We start from the raw sequence: 23927 nt of genomic DNA on the forward strand, positions 1-23927 counted from the left end.
ATGAGGGCTACTGCGACCGTTTTCCTTGCGGAGAAGGGAATTAGGTCGAAAAATTTCCTGAGCCCTTTGATAATTCCGAAACAGGTCCCTGCTACGGCTGTGGCTTGTTGTTTGAAGCTCAGGGAGGGGTCAAATTTGATCCCTAGATTACGGACTGAGGAAGCAGTGCTAGGGGGAGCAATGGCATCCTCAGGCCACCACAATGAGGGATTAAAGGTATTATCTTTGCCAATGGGAAGGATTTCAGTTTTCCCAGTGTTGCATTTGAGATGATTCGAGTTCATCCATCTGAAAGTGGCGGTAAGGCAGCTTTGGAGCCTTCCCTCGGCTTCCTTGGTGTCATTCTCCAGTATCAGAATCAGCTGCGTGTCATCTGCATATGCAATAGTGTCTATACCAAAGGATGAGATAAGGGTGATTAGTGGGGCCATGTATATGTTGAAAAGTGTAGGACTCAGACAGGAGCCCTGAGGGACTCCAGATCCTACTAACTTTTCTTCTGATCTGTACTGTCCTAAGACCACCACTTGTCTCCTATTTGCAAGAAAGCTTTTTATCCAGCTCAGTGCGGTTCCAACAATTCCTGCCGCGGCTAGACGGTCCAACAGAATGGCATGGGACACCGTATCAAACGCCGCGGACAGGTCCAATAGAACCAGGACTACTTTCCTTCCCTGATCTAGTGCTCCACGGAAGGTTTCAGAGGAAAAGATTAGAGCTGACTCTGTGGAGTGTTGGGATCTAAAACCTGCTTGGTTGGGATGCCAGATGTTATTGCTTTCTATGAAAGCAGTGAGTTGTTTATTAACAGCTTTCTCCGTAAGTTTACAGAAGGCTGGAAGTAGGGAGATGGGACGGAGGTTTGTGAGGGTGGCGGGATCCGGTAGTATTTTTTTTTGCAGGGGTTTGACTGCTGCGAGTTTCCATTCCTCAGGGACCAAACCCTGGGTGAGTAAAGAATTTATGATACTATTGATAAATGGATTAACAATCTCTATTAGTGCATGGAGCACCAACGGAGGGCAGGGATCAAAAGGAGATCCTGATGTAATTTTGAGGATTTCTGTCTGCGTTTCTTCTTTGCTAACCGGTTGAAAGGAGGTAAAGGTATTAGTTTTTAGTCCAGAGTTGATGACCTTGTTTTCCTCATTGCTGTGAGGTTGCGAGAAGTCTTTGGTCAGTGTTAAAATTTTGCCCTCAAAGAAGTCTGCAATGATATTGCAGAGGCTCTGTGAGGGGGGGATGTCTTTCTGCATAGTTTTAGGGTTAGTAAATGTATTAACAATATTGAAGATTTCTTTTTGTTTGTTATTACTATTATTAATGGCTTCCGTGTAGTATTCCCTTTTGGCCGTTTTAATCGACCCATGGTATTGACGACGGGCGATTTTATACAGATCTTGGTCAGACTCTGTATAGTTGAGTCGCCACTTTCGTTCGAGCGCCCTAACTTTCCTTTGTTCCTCTTTTAAAGTAGGAGAGAACCACGGGGCGATAGGTCTTTGATTTCTCCTGGTCCTCAGACGGGGAAGGGTGGACTCCTGGCTTTTTATGAGTGTATTGATCCATTCCCTAAAAGCCTGACTGTCTTTGTCAGGGGCTCCTGACAGAGTCGGTCTAGATAAGTCGGCTCTTAATAGGAAGTCAGGTTGCCCTATCAGATCTTTCCAACAGGGTCCTTTTATGTCGGACCCTGGGAGGTCATTAGTTTTCTTGGTCCGAGAGTGATATGTTACGGGGAATTCGAACGGAATATAGCTATGATCTGTCCAAGTTAATATTTGTGGGGTATCTACCTTGAGTGCTTCAATATTGGAACAAATGCAGTCAAGTATGTGTCCCGCCTTATGGGTGGCGGAGGTGGTGAGGATTTTCAAGCCGAGTACATTCATAGTGTCGGTAAAGCAAATTGTAGCCTGATCTGAGTAGGCGTCTAGATGTATGTTGGCGTCTCCCAGGATGGTAAAATTGGCTGATTTGAGGGCTAAGTTGCCTATAGCTTCACCGATGCTATTCATGAAGTCAGTATGTGTGCCAGGTGGTCGATAAATCAGGGCCCCTGAGAAAGTAAAAGAGTCGTGTATTTGTAGCGCAAAGCCAACATTTTCCGCCCCTTTGAGGCCTGGTATGAGGAAGGTTTGGCAGTTCAGGGTGTCGCGATAAACAATAGCAATACCTCCACCTCTCTGAGTAGGTCTATCCTCTCTGGAGATTAGGTATCCTGGGGGTAGGGAGTTAGTTATATCAGGGTTACTATAAGGTGTCAGCCAGGTTTCCGTCATAAAGAGGCAGTCAAGCTTATTTTCCATTATAAGATCAAATATATGTGCGGCGTGCTTTCCCATAGACCTGACATTGATCAGTCCGCATTGTAGGTTCCTAGCTTGTGTAGGTGGCTGATTTCTTGCTTTGAGGCCAAGACTGTAACTACAGCACCTGCAGGTCCAGGAGCCAGACCGGGTCGTCAGGTCAAGTGATCCAGTGCAGGATGTTGGGTCTGGTTTGATTTTGAGTAGGGCTTCTCTTGAATAGATGATTTTTTGAGCAGGGGGGGTGGCACTGGGCACGGGCGAGGCGCGGACGGGCGCAGACGGGCTTGCATTTAGCGCGCCCGCTGCGTGCGTCCGCTGCGCGGCCGGAAAATGCACATGATTATGAGAGAAGTGGGAGGGTAGATGGGGGTGTGTCCACACTAAGGGGGCGTGGCCTGAGGGATCGACGGTGATGGCGTGCGAGGTGTGTGAAGCAGAACCTGCTGCGGCGCCAAGAACTGCCCAAAATCCCTGTCAGAGGCGAGTTCGAGCCCTAATTAGTGCCCAGGAATGAGGTAAGAACAATTTTAAAATACAGAAATCAGTGACACTCAAATTCATAAAACAACTAGTTTACTCCCGGCTTCCGCCTCAGGAGGATACAATTCTCTGATTGGTTCTGAAAGCCGGAGACCTTTAAATAGTCTCGGTAGGGGGCGTGTCCACACTAAGGGGGCGTGGCCTGAGGGATCGACGGTGATGGCGTGCGAGGTGTGTGAAGCAGAACCTGCTGCGGCGCCAAGAACTGCCCAAAATCCCTGTCAGAGGCGAGTTCGAGCCCTAATTAGTGCCCAGGAATGAGGTAAGAACAATTTTAAAATACAGAAATCAGTGACACTCAAATTTATAAAACAACTAGTTTTCTCCCGGCTTCCGCCTCAGGAGGATACAATTCTATAGGCTAGAGGTGCAGCTCACTGAGTTCTCTTCTATTAAGAACATGCTCTACGGGGCGGCGATCCCCCTGTCGCTCCCTGATGTTATGCGGGCTCTCTTTTTGGCATGGCGCGCACCTTACGGCACACCCGCTGGTCGAGGACGCTGACCCTAGTTACACCACTTTGGCATGGTACATGGCTACAGGAGGTAACGGGGCTTGCAGGATTTCGAGCATGGTATCTTCTGGGGATCTCTCGCTTGCGTGACGTATGGCGGGGGAGCCACATGTGTTCCTTCCAGGAGCTCCAGAAACAGTTCTCTTTACACCCTTCGCAATTCTATAAATATCTCCAACTGCGTCATGCGGTCCAATCTCACGTCCCTCTAGACTCACGGATTCCCGACCATAGCCCGCCTGAGGCTCAGGTGATGCTGGGGTGTCTTGGGAGGGGAGGAATCTCCCGCATTTATCGGTCCCTGGTCAATAACACCCCGGTGGATTGGGACGGACTGAGGCAGCGGTGGGAGACCTGGGTGGGACCATTGGACGAAGCTGATTGGAGGGACGCCCTTATGGCACCCAGGACGATTACCACTTCGGCTAGACGGCGGCTCATCCAGCTTTGTTACCTCCATGCCGCCTATCTTGACCCCGGAACGCCTATATCGTGCGGGGCCTTTCTCCGGATGCGGCATGCGCCCGCTCTGGGGTAGATCCGGTGGACTTCTTCCATATGGTCTGGACTTGCCCGCGCCTGGGGAACTATTGGGCCGAGATTGAACTTGAATTAACTGAGGTCCTGGGATTGGAGGTTCCCCATGACCCTAAGTTGGCTTTACTGGGAATAACGGATGGGTTGGATGGATCCTGCAATGAAAAATATTTCCTAACTACTGCTCTGGTGGTGGCTAAAAGAGATATCGCAGCCGCCTGGAAGCAGACTGACCCACCCAAAGGTGCTAAATGGAGAAGAGGTGTGGACTGGTGCGCCGCACAGCAACGGACGTTGTATACTGCTCGGGGTTGCCCCAAAAGGTTTCGCAGAGTGTGGGGGAGATGGCTAGGAGGCCTGTTCTAAGGGGGGGAGTGCGGGTGACGGGGGCGGGAGGTTGGGGGAGGGAGTGGGGGGTCTTTCTACTGATTGTTACTGATTCCGTGATATGTCATTTTGATGCCAACTCAATCGGTTTGTTGTATATGCTTTCTGATTCTTGTTCTTTTCAAGAAAATAAAAATTTGCTTATCAAAAAAAAAGAACGGGGGTTTTGAACTCAGAGCTTGAAGCTCACTTACCCTCCTTGCCAAGGTTATCGCAATGAGAAAAACCGTCTTGAAAGACAATAGTCTCAAGGGACACTTGTGTAAGGGCTCGAAGGGAGAACCCATCAGATAAGTTAAGACAAGATGTAAGTCCCAATGAGGCACAATAAAAGGAGTAGGAGGAAACTTGTTTGTAAGGCCTTTCAGAAATCGTAAAACAATAGGCGATTTGAACAAGGACGGCTGATCTGGCAAGCAAAGGAATGCCGTCAAAGCCGATAAGTATCCCTTTACAGTGACTACAGCAAAACCTTGCTGAGCAAGAGAAAGGGCAAACTGCAGAATGTCAGATAAACGAGCCCTCAAAGGACCAATTGACTTCTCCCCACACCAGAGCACAAATTTAGACCACCTACAGGAATAGATAGATTAGGAGGAATTACGTCTGGCAGACAAAATTACATCTACAACATCTGGCGGGAGAGAAAAAGAATTCAGGTTGCCCCGTTCTATCTCCAGGCATGAAGGTGTAAGCTCTGGAGGTGGGAGTGTAGAACCTGCCCCTCTGACTGTGAGAGGAGGTCTGCCCTCAGAGGGAGACGGAGCGGAGGGTCCGAGGAGGGGTGGAGAAGATCCGTATACCACACCCTTCTTGGACAATCTGAGGCGATCGATATAACTTGGACCCGGTCTTGGCGAATCTTCCTCAGAACCAGAGGAATCAAGGGTATGGGAGGAAACGCATAAAGGAGTTGTGAGCCCCAACTCAATTGAAACGCGTCCCCCAATGCTCCCTGCATCAGATACTGGAGACTGCAGAATGACGAGCAGTAAGCGTTCTCGTGAGTGGCAAACAGGTCCACCCGAGGAGTTCCCCACATCCGAAAGACGTGACGAACCACCTCTGGATGAAGCCTCCACTTGAAAACTGCCGACCGAGACTGTCTGCACGTACGTTCAAAACCCCGGCCAGATGATTTGCCATCAGACAAATCTGATGATACAGAGCCCAGGACCAGAGATGCAGAGCCTCTCTGCAGACACAAAGAGACCCCACTCCTCCCTGCTTGTTGACATACCACATCGCGGTAGTGTTGTCTGTCAGGACTTGAACCGACTGACCACGAAGAGAAGGGAGAAAGGCCTTGAGCGCCAAACGTATCGCCCGCAATTCTAGAAGGTTGATGTGAAGCAATCTTTCCTCTGGAGACCAAAAACCCTTGATCTCCAGATCCCCCAAATGAGCCCCCCACCTTAAAGTGGATGCATCCGTTATTACTGTGGCCACAGATGGAGGTAGATTGAAGGGCTTTCCTTGAGACAGATTGCCCTCCACGCTCCACCAAGACAGATCCGCTGCAGCTTCTCCGGAGACCCTCACAGACTCCCTGAGATCTCCTTTGTGCTGATACCACTGCCTGCGGAGGCACCACTGCAGTGCCCTCATGTGCCAGCGTGCATGGTTGACCAACGGAATGCAGGAAGCAAACAGACCGAGCAGGCGAAGGACCTTCAGGACTGGAACGAGGGAATCATTTCCTTTATGTCGAGAATTCTTTGTGGAGGTGGGAATGCCCGACACACAGTAGTGTCCACTACCGCCCCTATGAACAGGATGCACTGAGAGGGCACCAGGTGAGATTTGGGTACGTTTATCAAGAATCCCAATTTGTACAACAGCTGAGTTGTAACCTGCAGATGATGAAGCACCTTCTCTGACGAATCCGCTTTGATCAGCCAGTCGTCCAGATAGGGGAAAACTGAAATCCCCGACCTTCTGAAATGGGCTGCCACCACTGCCATCACCTTCGTGAAGACTCGAGGTGCAGTAGTAAGACCAAACGGAAGGACCGCAAACTGATAATGTTGCGACCCTACCGTAAACCGGAGATACTTCCTGTGCGACTTCAGGATGGGGATGTGGAAATACGCATCCTGCAAATCGATCGACACCATCCAGTCCTCCTGACACAGCGCTTGAAGAACCTGCGCAAGGGTGAGCATCTTGAACCTCTCTTGCTTCAAAAAAAGATTCAAGATCCTGAGGTCCAATATTGGACGCAATCTGCCGTCCTTTTTCGGAATCAGGAAATACCGGGAGTAGCATCCATGACCCCTCTCCTGCTCTGGAACCACCTCTATCGCACCTTTTTTTAGTAACGTCAGGACTTCCTCCTGCAGGAGAAGACAGTGGTCCTCTGAGCAAGCCCCTTGACAAGGAGGGTAATTTGGAGGAAATTCCCGAAAGGGAAGGGCGTACCCATTTTCTACAAGATTTAGAACCCAAAGGTCTGTAGTAACCGATTCCCAATCTTGTAGAAAATGGGTAAGCTGGCCCCCCACAGGACCAGCATGATCCAGAATGGTGGATCTAGGGCTGCTTTGCAGTGGTGGGAGGGGCTGAGGAAGAGGAGGAGGAGGAGAGCTGACGACCTCGAGTGCGACCTCTGACTCTGCCTCTGTAGCTCTTATACAGAGTGTTTTGCTGCTGTTGCTGCTGCTGCTGGGGCTGTCTGTAAGAACGAAAGGTTGACCTTCCGAAGCCCCTGTACCTCTTGACCGAACCCCTTGGCTGAGATTGAAGGTCCAAAGATTTAGCCGTGGCCTTACTCTCTTTAAGTCTTTCAAGCGCAGCATCCGCTTTCTTGCCAAAAAGTCCGGAGAAATCAAAAGGCAAGTCCAAGAGCGCTGACTGAACATCAGGGGAGAATTTTGAAGATTTAAGCCATGCACTCCTCCTGGTGGCAACAGAAGATCCCATGACTCTTGCAACTGAGTCAGCTGTATCCAAGCCACTTTGGATCACCTGACGTGCCGCCGCTTGGGTATCCGAAAGGACCTCATTGAAACTTATCCAATCCTCTTCTGACAGCTTTGGGGCTAGCTGCATTGCTGAGTCCATAAGAGCATGGATATATCGGCCCAAAAGACAGGTGGCATTCGTCGATTTAAGGGCCATGCTGGCAGAAGAGACGACCTTCTTTGCTGACTGATCCAATTGCTTTGCTTCCCTGTCACTCGGGACTTGGGGAAAAAGAACCTGATGACTTCCTGGAAAAGGCCGCCTGAACCACCAGACTCTCTGGAGATGGGTGAGATGTCAAAAAGTCTGGGTCCCCCGGAGCTGCCCTATACCTCCTGGCAATAACTTTAGAAACTGCCGGAGCAGAATAGGGCTTACGCCACACCTCCATTACTGACTCTATAATGGCGTCATTAAAAGGGAGTAAAGGCTCTGAAACAGTAGAAGGAGAGTGCAGAACTTCTGTTAGGATGTTAGGCTTGAACACTGCAGAAGGCAACTGCAGATCTAAAAGTTCAGCCGCCTTCTTTATAATAGCATGGTATGGTGCCACATCCTTTGAAGGAGCATCAGAAGGAGGAGTAATCTCCCATTCAGGTGATAAGTCCAGGCCACTAGCCTCCTTCAACTCATCAAACACGTCGTCCGATTCCATAAGCTCACCTTCCTCCACTTCCTCTATCAGGTATCTCTGTTCATCCAGCACCCTTTGGGCCTCCCTCCTAGACCTGATCCTCACAACCGGAGTCGGCGGTGCCGTGACCGAATCCGACGGACCAATGGAACAACCGGCGTCGAACGAGGTTGAGTCGGCGCGGGTGAAGAAGGAAGCGGCGTCGATGTCCTCGGCGCCGGTATATGCCAAGACAGCGTCGCCGGAAAAAATGGCATGGAGGGAGCCTGAGGATAAGCTTGGGGAACTCCCAAACTGAAGGCCATAGGACCCTTAGGACCCGAAGGTGCACCAGAGGGGTACATGGCTCTGGAGAAGACTCCGTACATCGCATTAAGATAATGCGTAGGGTCCTGACCTGGTCCTAGAAACGCAGGATATTTTTCAGGCATCACCGGACTCGGGCAGACCGGCGCCGACGGTGGACTCAGCGGAGCCGAAGGCTCACCCGGAGCAGGAGGTTCCTCACATGGAACTGGAGACGAAGCCGGAGCCGGAGATGAGCCGGCGTCGGAGATGGAGCCGGGGCCGGAGCCGGAGAATGCTCTGGTGAAGCCACAGGTGAGGATAGGCCAATAGGAGAATCAGGAACAGGCGAAGGAGATACAAAGTCCTTACGGCGTCGGGAGGGCGATGTCGATCTCAGAGCTGCATCCCTATCTGAGTGATGTCGAGATGAGTGCCTCTTCTTATTCTTGTGCTTCTTAGACTTAGAAGCATGCCCCAAAGTCGACTTTGACGCCGACCTCGACCTCCATCTCGACCGCGATCTTCTCCGGCCTCTTTTTTCCTTCTTCATCCTTGCGATGAACAATTTTGCTTCCCTCTCCTTAAGAGCCTTGGAGCTCATCTTGCGACAGCAAGAACATCCTTCCACATCATGGTCCGAAGACAGGCACCACACACAGTCTTCATGCGGACCCGTTATCGACATGTGTTTCCCACATTCTCGACAAGGTTTAAATCCAGACTTCTTCGTCGACATTTCAGCAGAAGAAGAGAGAGAGAAACCAGCTGAAAACAAAGTAACAAGAACAGCTACAGAGAGAGAGTCCTGAAATCCGTTGGCGTCGACGGCGCGGAAAAAAGGGAACTGACGACATCATGTCGACGACGTCTTCTTATGGAGCCGGTGACGTCAGCGGAGTCGCGAGCGGAGCCGTATCTCTGTGACGTCGTCTTCGACCTCATCAGCGTGGACTGCTACAAAAGTTTCCGAATGTTGCTGGCGCAGGGGATATTCACAAGGTGAGGAATCCACTGGCAGATGTATCCATCAGAAAATATACTTAGCAGAGTCTGCATTCCTTTTGAACTTCAACCACAAACACTTTAAGCCTAAGCACGAAAAGAAGTGTTTGAAGCTCCAGCGGGAACAAGCAAGAAAACGACCAGAAATGAAGGACACCAGAAACAACACAAAATGTTCCTGTATAAATGCTGTAGCAAGCAGAGCAGAACAGCTCTCACCTTACAAGCTTCACTTTGTATTAATGGAGTGCAAAACATATGTGTGCTGCAGAGAGCAAAATCCCAGGACTGGGACACCATTTCTGCCTTATTTTGTAAGCTCTTCCGTAAATGGTGTGTTAGACAAATGTACTGTGTAAGCAGGGAATTGGAAAATACATTTTTTTTAAAAGGTATGTTCCAGGATCTCGCACACGTACAGAGAGTTTCTACACTTTATTAATGGCAGAGAGAACTCAATGGCACAGAACACGTCTCATCAATTTAAATTTCCAACAGTGCAAACAGTGTACTTTAGAGTTGGAACTCTTTACAACAGAAGAGGACATGGTTCAACAGTTTTCAATAGCATGCACTGTAGAATATTAGACTTAATAGTTTCCTCCCAGTATTGCTTTACTCTGTACTGTACCTTAACAGTCTCAAGTAAGGCCTAACACGTTCACAAAAAACAGTTTATTTAGAATACACGTGGAAAATAAGAATATAAATAATTTACACAATCAAGACTGTAGCTTTAGCACAAGTGGCGCCCTGTGCGACAATGTTTGTTGGTGCCCCCCCAATTACCACCTCCGCCACGGATTCCCTCACTACCACCATTTGGCAGTGCCACTCAAGTCTCCATAACCACTGTCTCTTAGATTAATTCAGTTTTATAGTGCCACTCATACCAGTTTATGTAGGAAATGTTACATAAAACAGAGGCCTAAAAGGAGTAGGAGTCACATTTCACCCATACTGGTAGGCAGTATAGTTTGATTCCTTGGACTAGTAAAGCATAAATTCAGAATTTAAAATGGTACACCTTTGTTTGGGGTTTTCCTTAATAATAAGAATTGATTACTACCCAAGTGAACCTTTTTTGCAAGATTAGGACAACGAAAAACTGGGCAAAAAATACATAGCTCTAATATTTTCCTTGCAGTTTGCATGCAGCTATTTGATGGCAGTTAATAGCTCCCTGCTCTATATTGGGATTTTAACTTATAAACTGCAAGTAACAAAAAAGGATCTCTGACAAAAGCGGCAGCCCATTGACCTATTTATATTATATGCATTTTGTGATCTGATTGGGACGCTTTCTTTGCAGCAGGCATATTAACCCTGTGCGCTATAATGAGTCAAAACTTTCCCTAGACAAAGCTCCTGTCTCTCTCCAGGAAGAACATTAATCACTGGAGTTGTCATTTTTATTGATGCATGAAAACTGCTGGGATAATGTACGCAGCATAGGTGCTTTTAAAACAATGAACATGGCGCCCCCACCACAAGTCAGCGCCTAGTGCGGTGGCACCGATCGCACCGCCCTAGATCCGGCGCTGCTTGCACATATTACTACAGGGGACCGGAACCATTATTGAAACAGGGCAGTGTACTTACCTGGTTCTGTACCTTCACCAGTTTTCGTGTCGGAACCTGTCGAGAGTAAATACAAAGTTTAAAAGCGATACTGCTTATTACAAACAAAATAATCCTTCTGCAAGCATGTTCTTAAATGCAGCACAAATCCTAGCCCTTGGCCAGGATTGTCTGAGTCCTGGACAATAAACTCTCATGGCCTAGGAATCAATGGAATTCAAGCAACAAACAATGCGTTACTTACTTCCGGTAAGGCTATTTCCGGTCGATACTCTAACTGCAGATTTGTTACTTTGGGATTCCTCACCCTGTGAATCTCCCTACGCACTAAGCTGGATCCAGAGACTGATGCAATAGCTACAGGTGGAGCCATTGGCCATTGTTGCAACTTTAACCCACCTCCGGACATGACAACACAAAGCTGCATAAAAGTGCCATCGTAGTATGCTGACTTCAGGTAAAACATTATTTCTTTCCATGCCAAAGACATGGAACATATCAGACAAATGTAATGGTAGCTGTCTGTCTGCTAAGTCTAACGACGACCTTTATTAAATCCTGAAAATCTGTGCCGCATAAAGGGGAGGCGGGAAGGCGGTGGTAGATTAACTCAGAAGGTAAATAACTTAAGCTGCTGGATACTTCAAACCGCAGATTTCCCTCTTTGCGAATCTAAAGTCAGAGCAATGCCCCTTCCAAGGCGGTAAATCCGAGGAGTGGATTTTACAAGGGTCCTGCAGAAAAGAGAAGGCAAAAATGAATTCCCTCCCTAAAGATTTGCGAATTAATGCAGTAGTGTCTGATAATAGTGTGGGCAGATGCTTACATGGCTGCTTGTCAGATATGTTACTCGGCAAGGCCCTTAGGACAGTATTTACGGCTTATGCTCTAGTGAAATAAGCTATAAGGCCCTCAAGAGGATCCTTTTTGGCCAGGGTACAGCATTGCTTGAAGCAGAGGATAATTCATCAGAAGAACGTCTGATTCTGGACTGCCATTCCAGTGTTGGCAGCAGCAAACTTAACAAACACCTGATTATCTTACCTAGTATCTCCTATAGATCAATTGATAGCTACTAGCTCCTCTCATCCTGCATTAAAACTACCTGTCAGCTGGTTTGGGAATATGCAGCTCCCGTTTTGATAAACAAGCACTTTAAAAGATTGTACGGATCATTCGTTTGGTTAGGGAAGATCACAGTAAATGGCTTCCTCTTCTGAAAATTGTCTTTTTTTCTTTTTATTTCTCAACTTCTTTCTTTTTCTCCTTTCTCTACTCTACTCTCTTCCCTTCCTTTCCTTTTTCTTATTTTTATGATTTCTTTCTATCTTTGTGCTCTCTTACCTATAGCTTTAATCCTCTACTCCTTCCCCCTTTTCTGTTCTTTATTTTTGCTTTGCCTTTCTCTTTTTCTTTATTTTCTTCCTTTATTTTTGTATAGGTGTTTTTCTTTCAATACTTTGTCTTCCTTCTTCTCCTTTCTTCCTCTGATACTCTTGCATATCTTTCTTTCATCTCTTTTTCAGTTTCAACTTTCTTTTCTACTTTCTTCTTTCTTATTGCTTGTTTCTTTGCTTCTTCCTTGCATGTCATTATTTTTTTATCGCCTTTTCTTCTTTGCTTCTTTTATATCTACTTTTTCTTTCATTCTTATGCCTTTTCTTCTGTTTCTCTGCCTTCCTTTTTTCATATTTTCTCCTGCTTTGTCATTATTTTTTCTTCTCTTCTTTTCTTGGTTCTGCTTCTTTCTGTTTTCCTTCCTTCCTATTTCTTCCTTTCATGTTTTGAAGTTTTTTTACTTCTTTCAACTCACTTTTTTCTTCCTTTCATTTTTGCTCTCAGACCACCCCATGAGGAATAAAGGGGGACCTACCTCTAGGGCCTCCCTCTGTGTCACTAGAACTATTTCCTGGAGAATAGAGTTCACCAGTGAGGGGTCTTCAGACTCCTACTGGTCAGGCTCACAATTGGGTTACTGGGGTGAGACACCCCTGACTCTTCTTCTGGAGCCACATCAGCCATACCCACATTGTCCTGCACTTCTAACCTGTCAGGAGTCTGGAAGTCATCCTGCAGGAGCTACTCTAAGAGCAGCTTTGTGTTAGGGTTGCTAAGTGTCTTATGTTTTATGGATGCAGCCAGGGTCCTAAGCTCCTCGAACTTAAGACTACTGTATTTAGAGGTTGGGGCCTCATTGGACTCATCAACCAAAGGCATGACACTAGGAGTAGTGTGGTGTTGCACCTACCTACCCTGGTAAAAACTACACTCCCATAGATTGGAGAAAGGGTTGTGCTAGACCCTCAACTACCAATCCAAAAAGTTAAGTAGAACTTCCTAGATTAGAAAATATTATATGTGCCTAGCTAGTGATTGTTTTGCATGCAACTTTCACCTAGATTAAGTGATAAAACAGTGCAGGCCTTAATCCCAACCGCTGCACCCAATGTAGGAGGCTGGGTTAATATCTGGTGCACACTTATTTAAGGGGTGCACATTGCACTGATCCAGGCACACCTCATGGTGATTTTAGTGGTCTTTGAATACCTTTGAATGCTCTCTGACTGGTTGCTGTAGAGAGAAGCCTTCAGGCTTATGTTTAAGGAATGTAAAGCAGCTTGTTTTACCAACTTAAATCTGTAGTGTAGGTAAGATGAAAAGAAACCACACAGTGTTTATAAAAATTGGTCTTATATTTATTACACACACTATCACTAAAGAACAAGTTACTTATCTTCGGTAACGCATTATCTGGTAGAGACTTTAGCTGCAGATTCCTTACCTTTGAATTTCCGAGGCGTCAGCCTGGATCCGGAAACTTTTGCTGAGCAATACCCCTTGTGCGTGGCCTCGGGTGGCTCTATTTGACTCCACATGTCGTTGTCGGCGTTGGTAGCATATGTTATGATGTCAAGGTGCCTATATAGGCACCACCCAGGCGTGCAGACATCAGTACTTTTAATTTTTTCCATGCTAGAAGTGCAGAACCACGAAGTAACTCACGCAGTCATGTGCAAAACTAGGGCCCTGAAAAGAGGAGTAACGCTAGCTCTACAATATTAGTACGCAAAGCGGAAAGGCCTGGGTGCGCTGTAAGGAATCTGCAGCACGATAGAGTATCGCATGCGTTGCCCAGGCTCGACCTAAAAAGGAGAAATGTAACCACAGAAACAGTCAACAATTTGAATATTCAGTGTTGGCAGACATCATCCATTTGGGCAAGGTGTCAGCACCCCCACAGCTGCGGTATCCGTTCTGGAAAACTTGAATAAAGAAGGAACAGGCCCTGGGCTGTGTCAGCCACTCGGTGTCAGCTAGTGTCGCTTGGGAAAATCCCCAGAAGAGTTTCACTCTGCAGCAGGTGATATCGTTGTCACTAGCTGGCTGAGTGTTGCGTCTTTTCCGGGGCTCCTGCGTCACATTGTCATCTTCCTCTGCGAGATTGGCACCACCAACCGTTCCCCAGCTATCCAGCCAGTCCCAAGCCTCCTTCGGGGTGGTAAAATACCATGCTCGTCCATCTGACACTACTAGCAGTTACGCCGGGAACATAGTGGAGTAATTTATTTTAAGCTTTCTCAACGCTTTCTTGACTATAAGAAAGGGCCGCCGCATTCTCTGAACTTGGAGGGTAATATCCTGGAAGAAAGCAGCATTATTACATCGGACTTTGAGGCGCACCGTGAGCAGACTAAAGAATGACACCTCGATCCCGATAGTTAAAGATGCGGGCTACTTTGGGGCTCGATGGGAAACCCGGTCTTATTGGAGTGCCAATAACTCTGTGGGCACAATGGAGAAGTATTTTGAGAGGCCACATGGTTGCAACTATTTGAGTATAAGGTCTTCCACAACCCACAAACAAATTAACCCCCGGTCCCTCTGATCATTCGGTGACTCCTATTATGCAGATAATATTTCTCCTACAGAACCCCTCAAAATCTTCCAACTTGGCCTCTGGGACATTAGTAGTAGCACAGCCTTAAGCTCTTTTGAACATGCACCTTTCCTGTGTAACCAGACTCATAATATGGTTCTTAATCAAACAACATCGCCCTTACTGGCAATTTAATTTACGCTATTGACAGTGCAGGAGTGGAGTCTACACATTTATAGTGAAAAAACTGTATTCACAACTTCCCTTCATACACTTTTAGTCCCTAAGGAAGGTGTGAGGCAATTGCCTGATGAATATGAAGATTAAGAAGCCTGAACAAACCGATGCACTCAATTAAATTTTGAGGTATACTGGGAAATTTCTTTGGTATTTTTATTTGTGCATTCTTCTTTCTGGTTTTGTGGATTTGTATTATCACAAATGTGAGGTTAAAGTGTTTCGATAAAAAATAAAAATAAAAATGCATTGGAAATAAAGCAACAGGTCACAAGCAGGCCAAACAGCGGTCCTGAGAAGTTATATGAGTGGAAGGGAGAGGAAACATATCACAAGCAGAAGCAACAACAAGAGGCAGGCAGCAGAAAGCAGCAGGCCTTGAGGAGAATGGGATACAATTTCGGTGTAAATACAGAGCTGGAAAACCTTCCGGACCAGGGGAAAGGATTGGACAATACAAATGTGCAATCTACTTGCTACCAAGAATTACTCTTGCCTCCGAGGCAACCCCCTCCCTGTATGACTGGCAAACCTTTATATGCCAGCTCCCTATAATCACAAGCAATCTTTACTTCCCTCGATCTAACAGCACAGAAGTCACTATCTATCTATAACAACAGCAACATTATGATCCAAGCATCAGACACCAACATGAATATCTTCAACGTTCACTTTCACACTCTCTTGAAGTCCGAGACTTCTAGCCACAACACATATCGCAATCTCCATCATATTAGCAACCCTTCAGGTACTCTCTCAAACTCTACCTCCTGACAATCCACTCACACTGCTACACTTCCCAAGAGACTACCTTCTCGCGATACGAGCCAATAAAACATTGGCCAACCACAGTACTCCTCTAATGAACATGCCAACATGTGTTGTGCCCGAAGCCAAGGTGAGGCAGCAGAACTTTCTCAAACCCACAATGATTAAATTATCCCAGGCTCTCCACTCACTTAGAAACAACTCTTTAAACATCTGTAGCCTAGACCTTTAGGCCCCCTAAAAAACGTCATGTTTAAATATACCAACACCCATACCCACAACCATTTTCTGGATTAATCTCCAGGGTACTCCTCAAGTCACCACTCACCATGTGATAAAACCACATTGTCTCACTCTAGCCAGAGGAGGAACTGTACAACCCATACCAACCAATTTTCAGAGACAGAACTCTTGTTCATAAGAAAACCCTGCTGAGATAGCAGAAACCATCTGATTGCATGACATAGACCTATTCCTCACAGACACCTGGCTTCCTGACTCCACTGCCCCACTAATGGACCTATTAGTGCCTCCTGACTTTGAGATTATTCTGAGAAATTGATAGCGGTGCCCTGGAGGAGGCCTAGCAATTCTTCACAGGAATTTGCTAAACCTAAACTGCACCAGAACAGGGACCTACTTAACATTTAAATACCAGGGAGTGACCCACAATCGTCGCTCTCAATTAATGAGTTACACATCATATCATGCTCTACAGGATAACCAGATCTTCAAAGATCAAAATATGGACCTCATCAATGATCAATCCATCTCATCCTCAATACATCTTTTTGGGAGACGCCCACCTCCACTGTGGTGAACAGGCAGACAACAAGGTAATTCTTTCCTAAAAATCATCAAATTTAAATGAATATACAATGTTACATCGCGGTGTGCACACCACGATACCTTTACAACACAGGCATTAAAAAGCAAGTCATTACAACGATTTGCACTGGAGGGTGCTGGACTTAGGAATAGTATGATTTACTATTCCAACTCTAGCCTACGTTATAGTAGGGAAGGTGTTGGAATAGTAAATCATACTATTCCTTAGTTTAGAGCGCCATCCAGCGCAAGTCATTGTAATGACTTGCGTTGTAATGCCCGTGTTGTAAAGGTATTGCGATGTGAACACCTCAATGTCACCGATGTTTCCCAATCTAAACAACTCTGCACAGGCCCAGCCCATTTGAAATGCTTCACCCGTGAACTTTTTATTGCTAACAAAGGTACTACCTGGAAACCCTGCCTCCGGTGGACTGGTCTGGCCATTTCATTATTTTCTACTTTAACTCCGAAGGAGTTCCTCACAAAGGTCAAGTTGCCAAACAGAAAGTGTGGTCCAGGGGCACAAGACAAATCGACCCCAATGAGCTGTCTTCCAAAATCAGGTCTAGCCAGGCCAAGGGTGTGGAATGCCTATTGCCTGACGTCCAAGCAGGCCTTGAAAAATCACAAGAAAGTTACCAGACCTGTAGGTATAGTGACTTTGACAATCTACTCGACCTAACTGTAATGCTCTTGACCCATAAGCTGGTTTCAAAGTATGTGATCCTGGGGAAATATTTTAATTCACTGAGCTGTCATTTACTTCATTGTCACATATGAAAACACCTTCAAATATGCAAGTTCAGCATGTCTGCTGTACAAAAAACTATTTTGTTTGATTTCATAGAGTAAGATGTGGCTCCACATATAATACAAATCTAGCCACATATAAGATACACATGACTTCTGATTTGCCTCTAAGTTCATTAACAGCATTGCCATCAGGGCGGGGCAGGAGTGTTTCTCAAATCATGTTAAGAAACTATCACTTTTATTAAAGACTTAGCTAAAGCATGAAGTGGTAGCACACTGTCATTTGTAATCAACACATTTTCGATTGAAATGGAAACAGTATTTCCAACTGACATGCAATTTTACTGATAAAACTATACAGTGTACAAACATTGTTTGGAATTCATGTTTCTGCAAATATTTGTATTTTCCATATCACCAAGTAAAGTGCTCCGATTTATTTCGCTCCTATTTAAAACTTTGCTTGCATCACACTTCTGAAATACAAAACAAAATGTGCTTAAGTAATTCCCGATATATTTTGAAATCTTTGTACCATGCATTTACAAGCTATTTAAATGCTGTGTGTTAGAAACAAAACTGACATCCTACAGCCTTTTGTTTCACCATGATTGTCAGACAGCTCACTTGACAAAATCCTCTAACTGTAGTAAGAGAAAGAGAAATAAACACCATTTTCCAAAATAAGATAAGAATTCATTAGTAAAAAGACAAACTGACATTTGGCCTCTGCCCTTGAACAGACAGCAAATGTGTCAAGATAAAAACAAGATTTAAAGGCATCTTAATTGCTCATTCACCTTCTGAATGAACACCTGTTCCTCTCCAGCTCAAGCTCACTCCCCAGAATGGATTATTAAGTCCTAAAAACAGCTCGACCTGATAGAATCTGACTCGCCATAGCAAGTGGGAGAGTCGATTTTTCGATGCCTGGCAGGACATATTGTTTAGGATCAAGACCGACAAGTTTTCCTGTTTATTTTGTCCTTCGAACAAATGGGCACAAACCCCTACAGCACTAACCCTTTGGCTGTCAATCCATAATACCACATTATGGATCTGTGAAAAAGCATCGTCTGCAGTTAAGGTTAAGATTGTAGCCATATGTTCATGCTTTTCAAACTTCTATTTATGGTCCATTAATGCAAAGCCTTTATTATTAGGGTGAAAGCTCTATGGAAATGTAACAAGCTCGGCTTCCACTACTGACAGTGGTTCCAGTATGAAAATGTGCGCATGTATTAACGAAGTTTAACATTGGGAAGCTGCCTTACAATGCTCCCAGAATGTTCTCCAATTAGATGCAAATACTTGCAGATGCTTGGAAGCATGACTGATAATTATTTGCTTTTTACATAAAAAATGTACACAAAAAATATACAACTTGAAAAAATGTTTTTCTGAAATGCTGAGCAATTGTTGGTCATTACAAAAATGAGGTGACCCAGTAGTTGAGGACCTGGGTGTAATCTTGATACAAAAAACAATGGTCCTAAACCGAGCAATTGTTGGTGCCATTTCCTGGAGGCATCATCTAGTAACACATGTTTGATACACGCTAGCATTTGCAAAAACATCTAATAATGTAAAAATATGTGTAAAGCCAGTTGTGGTAATACGAAAAATATGAAAGTAAACAGGCATTGGCAAACTCAACAGTCTAATGTTGGTTGTCAGCATTTTGGTTTGGCAATGTGTGCTTTGTTTTGACATGGCTTTCGTAAAACAATATTTCTTGTTAGCTTTCAGACCCTCACCAATATAACAAAAACATTCTCTAAAACCAAAAATATTTGTGGGTCTCAAAAATCACAGGGTGCTATAGTCCCTGGCAGTGTCCCTTGTGAAAGAGTAACATGCAGTCACACAGAGTGCAGCTAACCATAGACAAGGTTATATATATTTTTAACTGATAAAAAAAGGTTTAGCATTACGCCAGAACTCAGAGGCCCAAATCTTAAATAAAGTCACAAAATTTAAACCATGGTATATATTAGGCCTGGGCGGTTAATTCCATTCCTCTCGCGGAATATGATTAATTTGCGTAATTTCGCATTCCGTGGAGAATGCGGAATTGCCCAGAATTCAGTGTTCCGTGGCTTTGAGGAATTTTTTGCTTTTTCGCGTTCTCAAAATACGTGTTTGTGAGATATTTCCCTATGAGCACGCAAACAGCATTCGCGAACAGGAAAAAAGCATCGCAAACAAGCAATTCTGAGTGTTTTTACCGTTTCGTGGAGCTTTGCGTAGTGCGACTGCGCAAATTCCGCCCACCCTTAGTATATATCCTTGCATTAGTGCAGATTTACGACTTTCATGCATTTTACAAGGATTTACAGAAGTAGAGCTGCAAACTTTACTCCTAGAAGATGTTTGGGAACTGTATTTTAGCATGAGTAAATAGGCATGCCTAAATCTGCTCGTGTGAAAATCACCTGAGGTTTGCAGGTTAGCTTTCCCTGAAGCCTCTTTTTCACAACCTGACAAGTTTTACTCTTGTCCTTTATCAGATGTAAATTTCCAACATTTTCCACTGTTGGAAAAGATTAGAGAAAAATTGATTAAAACCCTTGAACACATGAGTTTGTAGGTGTACACAGACTTAAAAGTGCATTTCTGCCGTAGAACTACAGCATCCCACCTCCTTCAGTCCCAGTATGATGGCAAAATCAGGGCATTACTAGAATCCAAAATAATTCCTGGCATAATGAGAGGGGTTATTATCCGAGCTTTGATACGATCAAAATGCTGCCATAATTTGTCATCTCACTACATGGCACCATGGGTTTTATTACAGGACAAGTAGCTTTATGAACCATCCAGGCCCATGAACAAGTAGGTATTTAAAAAAATTCCTTTCCCCTGCCTGGTACCCGTTGACGATCCAAAGACCACACAACTGGTTAAAAATTACAACGAAACCACGTCTAACATATTAGATGGACTGGCCCCAAGGAATCTTAGAAGGCAAAAAGCAAGAGTCTCTGCCTTTTCATCAGATCAATCTAACAGTGACCAACTCCAATGCCCCCGCTTTATCCTCCTGTGAATACCTCTGCTTAAACATTGCTAGTAATAACAAAAAAATATGTACTTTACACACATTCTACCACCCTCCTAGAGATAACCTCACATTCATAGAACATCTCATGGATATTCTAGCGTCAAATGACAGCCAACAAAATAAGCAAATATTCCTGGGGGACTTCAACCTTCACTGGGATGACCAGAACGACCGAGGGGTAAACAGCCTCAAAGCTTTCCTCTCAGACCTTAATCTTAACCAAATATGTAACAGCCCTACACACGACAAAGGCGCGACTCTCGACCTAGTAATTTCCAAATTGTACTCCACACAGCTAGACTCGATCCACCCCTGCAATTGGTCTGACCATCACGTCATTACTTTCCAAGTCATGGAATCGGAGAAACGCCTTCCAACACAACCCCTGAGAACAAAGGGGCATATCAACAAGGGCTTTATCTCTGCTTTTTTGGCTTTAAAAGCCAAAAAAGCTGAGATAAAACTAGCACCCTATCAACAACAGGGTGCTAACATGCAAATTGGCATGTTAGCACCCTTTTACTCTACGCTTCCCCTTGCATCTCTAATGAGATGCAAAGGAGGCGTTCCAGAGTAAAATAATAGGAGAAATGTCGCTAAGCGACATTTCTCCTATTATCACGAATATCGCTAACCCTGTTAGAGAAGAAAAAAAGCAGCGCTAACCTCGGTTAATGCTGCTTTTTTACGTCTGGTATTTTTCTGACTTAGCCATGATATCCTATGGAAGGAGGATATCATGGCTAAGTTTGTCTGTCACTATCAACAATCTAACGTGAGATTATCGCTGGGTTTCCAGCGATAATCTCACGTTAGCCACTTAGCGTGAGGATTTTTATCGCTATTGAGATAAGCGTTGCTAATAGCACGCTATCTCAGCGATAAAAATCCACGCTAGCCGGCGATAATTATCCTAGCACTAAGTGCGCTTAGCGATAATTATCGCCGGTTGTTGTTGATATGCCCCCAAGATCTGGAAGAGAAACCTGAAAAACGTCGGCTCCAACCTTCTAGCTTCCTCTAATTCAAACTCACTATATCCCCCGGAAGACCTAGCTGATGCCCAGGGGCTGACCAATCATTACTTTCACTCCATGAACAACCTACTAGACAAAATAGCCCCCCTTCAACTGAAAAGAACCACCTCAAAAGACTCAAAACCTTGGTATGATGGTGGCCTAAATGAAGACAGATGTTCACTTAGAGTTATTGAACGACGTTGGAGATCCGCACCCTCAGCTGACCACCTCAAGCTACTAAGATCCATCAGAAACTCCTACTTTAGAAAGATCAGAAAATCAAAAAACAACTTTTTCATGATTCAACTAGACCAAGCCAAGAACCGTCCCAAATAGCTATTCGATCTTATCAAAGCTCAAACCTAGAGTGCACACATTCTCCCCAAGGCTATCCCTGACACTTTACCCAATTGTAATGAATTCACCTCCTTCTTCGCTTCAAAAACTGAATCCATAAAAGCAGACCTACTCAAGGACCTCGCATCCCTCTCGGACATGCAAAAGTACTCATCACTGCCCCCTGTTAGTGCCCAAGTTCACTACTCCTCAATATTCAACCTCAAAAACAACACTACTTGGTCCTATTTCAACACTTACAGTGAAGATACCATACTAAAGACGCTAAACGCTCTGACACCTTCCAATCACTTCACAGACCCTCTTCCAGCCAACTACTTAAAAGACTTGGGGGCATATTAGCAAGGGCATTTAAGCCACTTTAGCGGCACTTTCTACAGCTAAAGCGGCGATATTATTATCGCCCAATTAACAAGCTGTCGCTAACAGCTGTTAGCGACAGCTTTCCGGTGACAGCGACCGTTTCCCTTGCCACTGTGCATGTCAGTGATATTTATCGCTAATGACATGCAAAGTAGGCGTGCCCCACGAAAACAACAGGAATCCACTCGCAAACACACCTGCCTCCTATCAGCAATGCGGCCCTGGGACCCGGTCAGCGATGATGAAAGTCGTGCTAACCGCGGTTGTCACTGGTTTTTTACACCTGATCAAAACCTGACTTGTACATTCAACTCAATGCGGGGGTGGATTGTGTGGCTGAGACCACCATGACCTATCAGCAACCACCCCCCTAACGCTGGGTTATTATCGCTGTAATTCATGCGATAATCCCGCTTTTCGCCACTATCGCTGGATTTTTCATCGCCGTGGAGATAGCTGTTGCTAATAACGTGCTATCTCGGCGATGGAATCCAGCGATAGCCGGCGATGGAAAAAATACTCGCTAATCGCGCTTTGCGAGATTTATCGCTAAGCGTTGCTAATATGCCCCTTCATTCCTTTGTCACTATCTCTTTGGACCAAGATCATAAATACCTCCCTCCTTCAAGTATCCATTCCAGACATCCTGAAAACAGGTCAGGTATCCCCTATCCTAAAGAAACCAACAGCGGACCCTTCGGAACTAAATAACTATCGTCCAATATCCAACATACCTATGCTAGCTGAACAGACACATCGATCAATTCAACCTGCTTAACCAATTTCAATCAGGCTTCCGAGCAGGTCACAGCACCGAATCAGCCATGACACACATAATTGACGACGCTCTAAAAATCTTGGACCAAAACAAAGCCTGTTTACTAATCTTACTCGACCTGTCATCAGCATTTGACACCGTCAAACACGGCAACTTGCTAGAACTCCTGAAACACAGAATGGGCTTGGTTCGCCTCTTTCCTCCATAATAGATCTCAAAGGTTCAATGTCAATCAATCCCTGTCCAACCCCATGCCAGTCACGCTAGGAGTTCCGCAAGGTTACTCCCTCTCACCCACTCTTTTCAACCTTTTGATGGAACCACTCACCGAACTTTTCAGTCTCGCCAAGATTCACTTCCATATGTCTGCAGACGACACCCAACTCTACATCAAGATCCACTCACTTGAAGACATCAAAGCGCTCAACACAACACTACAAAAAACCCAAACATGGCTGGCAGAAAACCATTTGAAACTAAACTCCCTCAAAACGGAGTTCCTCTTAATCACTCCCCCTAACAAAGCATCCACTATCCTGGACTAGATGAAGCACTTAACAGCTCTCAATGGACAACCTCTCATTGTCGAATCAGCAAAATTGCTAGGTGTGACTCTGGACAGTAACCTAAGGATGCAGAAGCATATCAGCGCTTCCACAAAAGGAGCTAACTTCCACATGAAGACCCTGCGAAAACTGAAACCCTTCCTGCCAGCTTACGATTTCAAACAAGCAGTTCAAGCCCTAGTAATCCCAAGAGTGGAATACGGGGCTGTAACTTTATCCAACCTCCCATGGTCGTCGACAGCCCAGCTAAGAGCCGCTATCGACTCAGCATCATGACTAATCATGGTCTCTAAGAGAACCTCTCACATCTCTCCAGACCTTGGAGCCCTCAACTGGCTACCGTTTGAAGCTAGAATTCATCTGAAAATCGCTTGTATGACGCACAAGGCCCTACACCACAATTCTCTGCACTACCTAGCACAGAAACTGGTGTTCTCTGCGGGCAATAGAGCCTCTAGGAGTGCCAAGTCTCTTCTACTGGAACCACAACGATTTGCCAAGAAAAAAAACCTATAACCAATCCTTCTCTGGTATGGCTCCAAGGATCTGGAATG

At 45.3% G+C, this 23927-nt stretch overlaps 1 protein-coding gene across 1 annotated transcript in view; it reads right to left on the reverse strand.

The window, feature by feature from the left end:
- The window catches only part of LOC146830356 (uncharacterized), a 993685-nt gene that overhangs the window by 82922 nt on the left and 886836 nt on the right, over positions 1–23927 (reverse strand). Inside the window, exon 15 of the mRNA XM_085603721.1 lies at positions 10782–10817. Within this exon, the coding sequence (XP_085459847.1) occupies positions 10782–10817 (36 nt within the window). The remainder of the gene's footprint in view (positions 1–10781; positions 10818–23927) is intronic.

This window comes from Triturus cristatus, chromosome 5_1 (assembly GCF_964204655.1).
Source record: "Triturus cristatus chromosome 5_1, aTriCri1.1, whole genome shotgun sequence".
Taxonomy (NCBI): domain Eukaryota; kingdom Metazoa; phylum Chordata; class Amphibia; order Caudata; family Salamandridae; genus Triturus; species Triturus cristatus.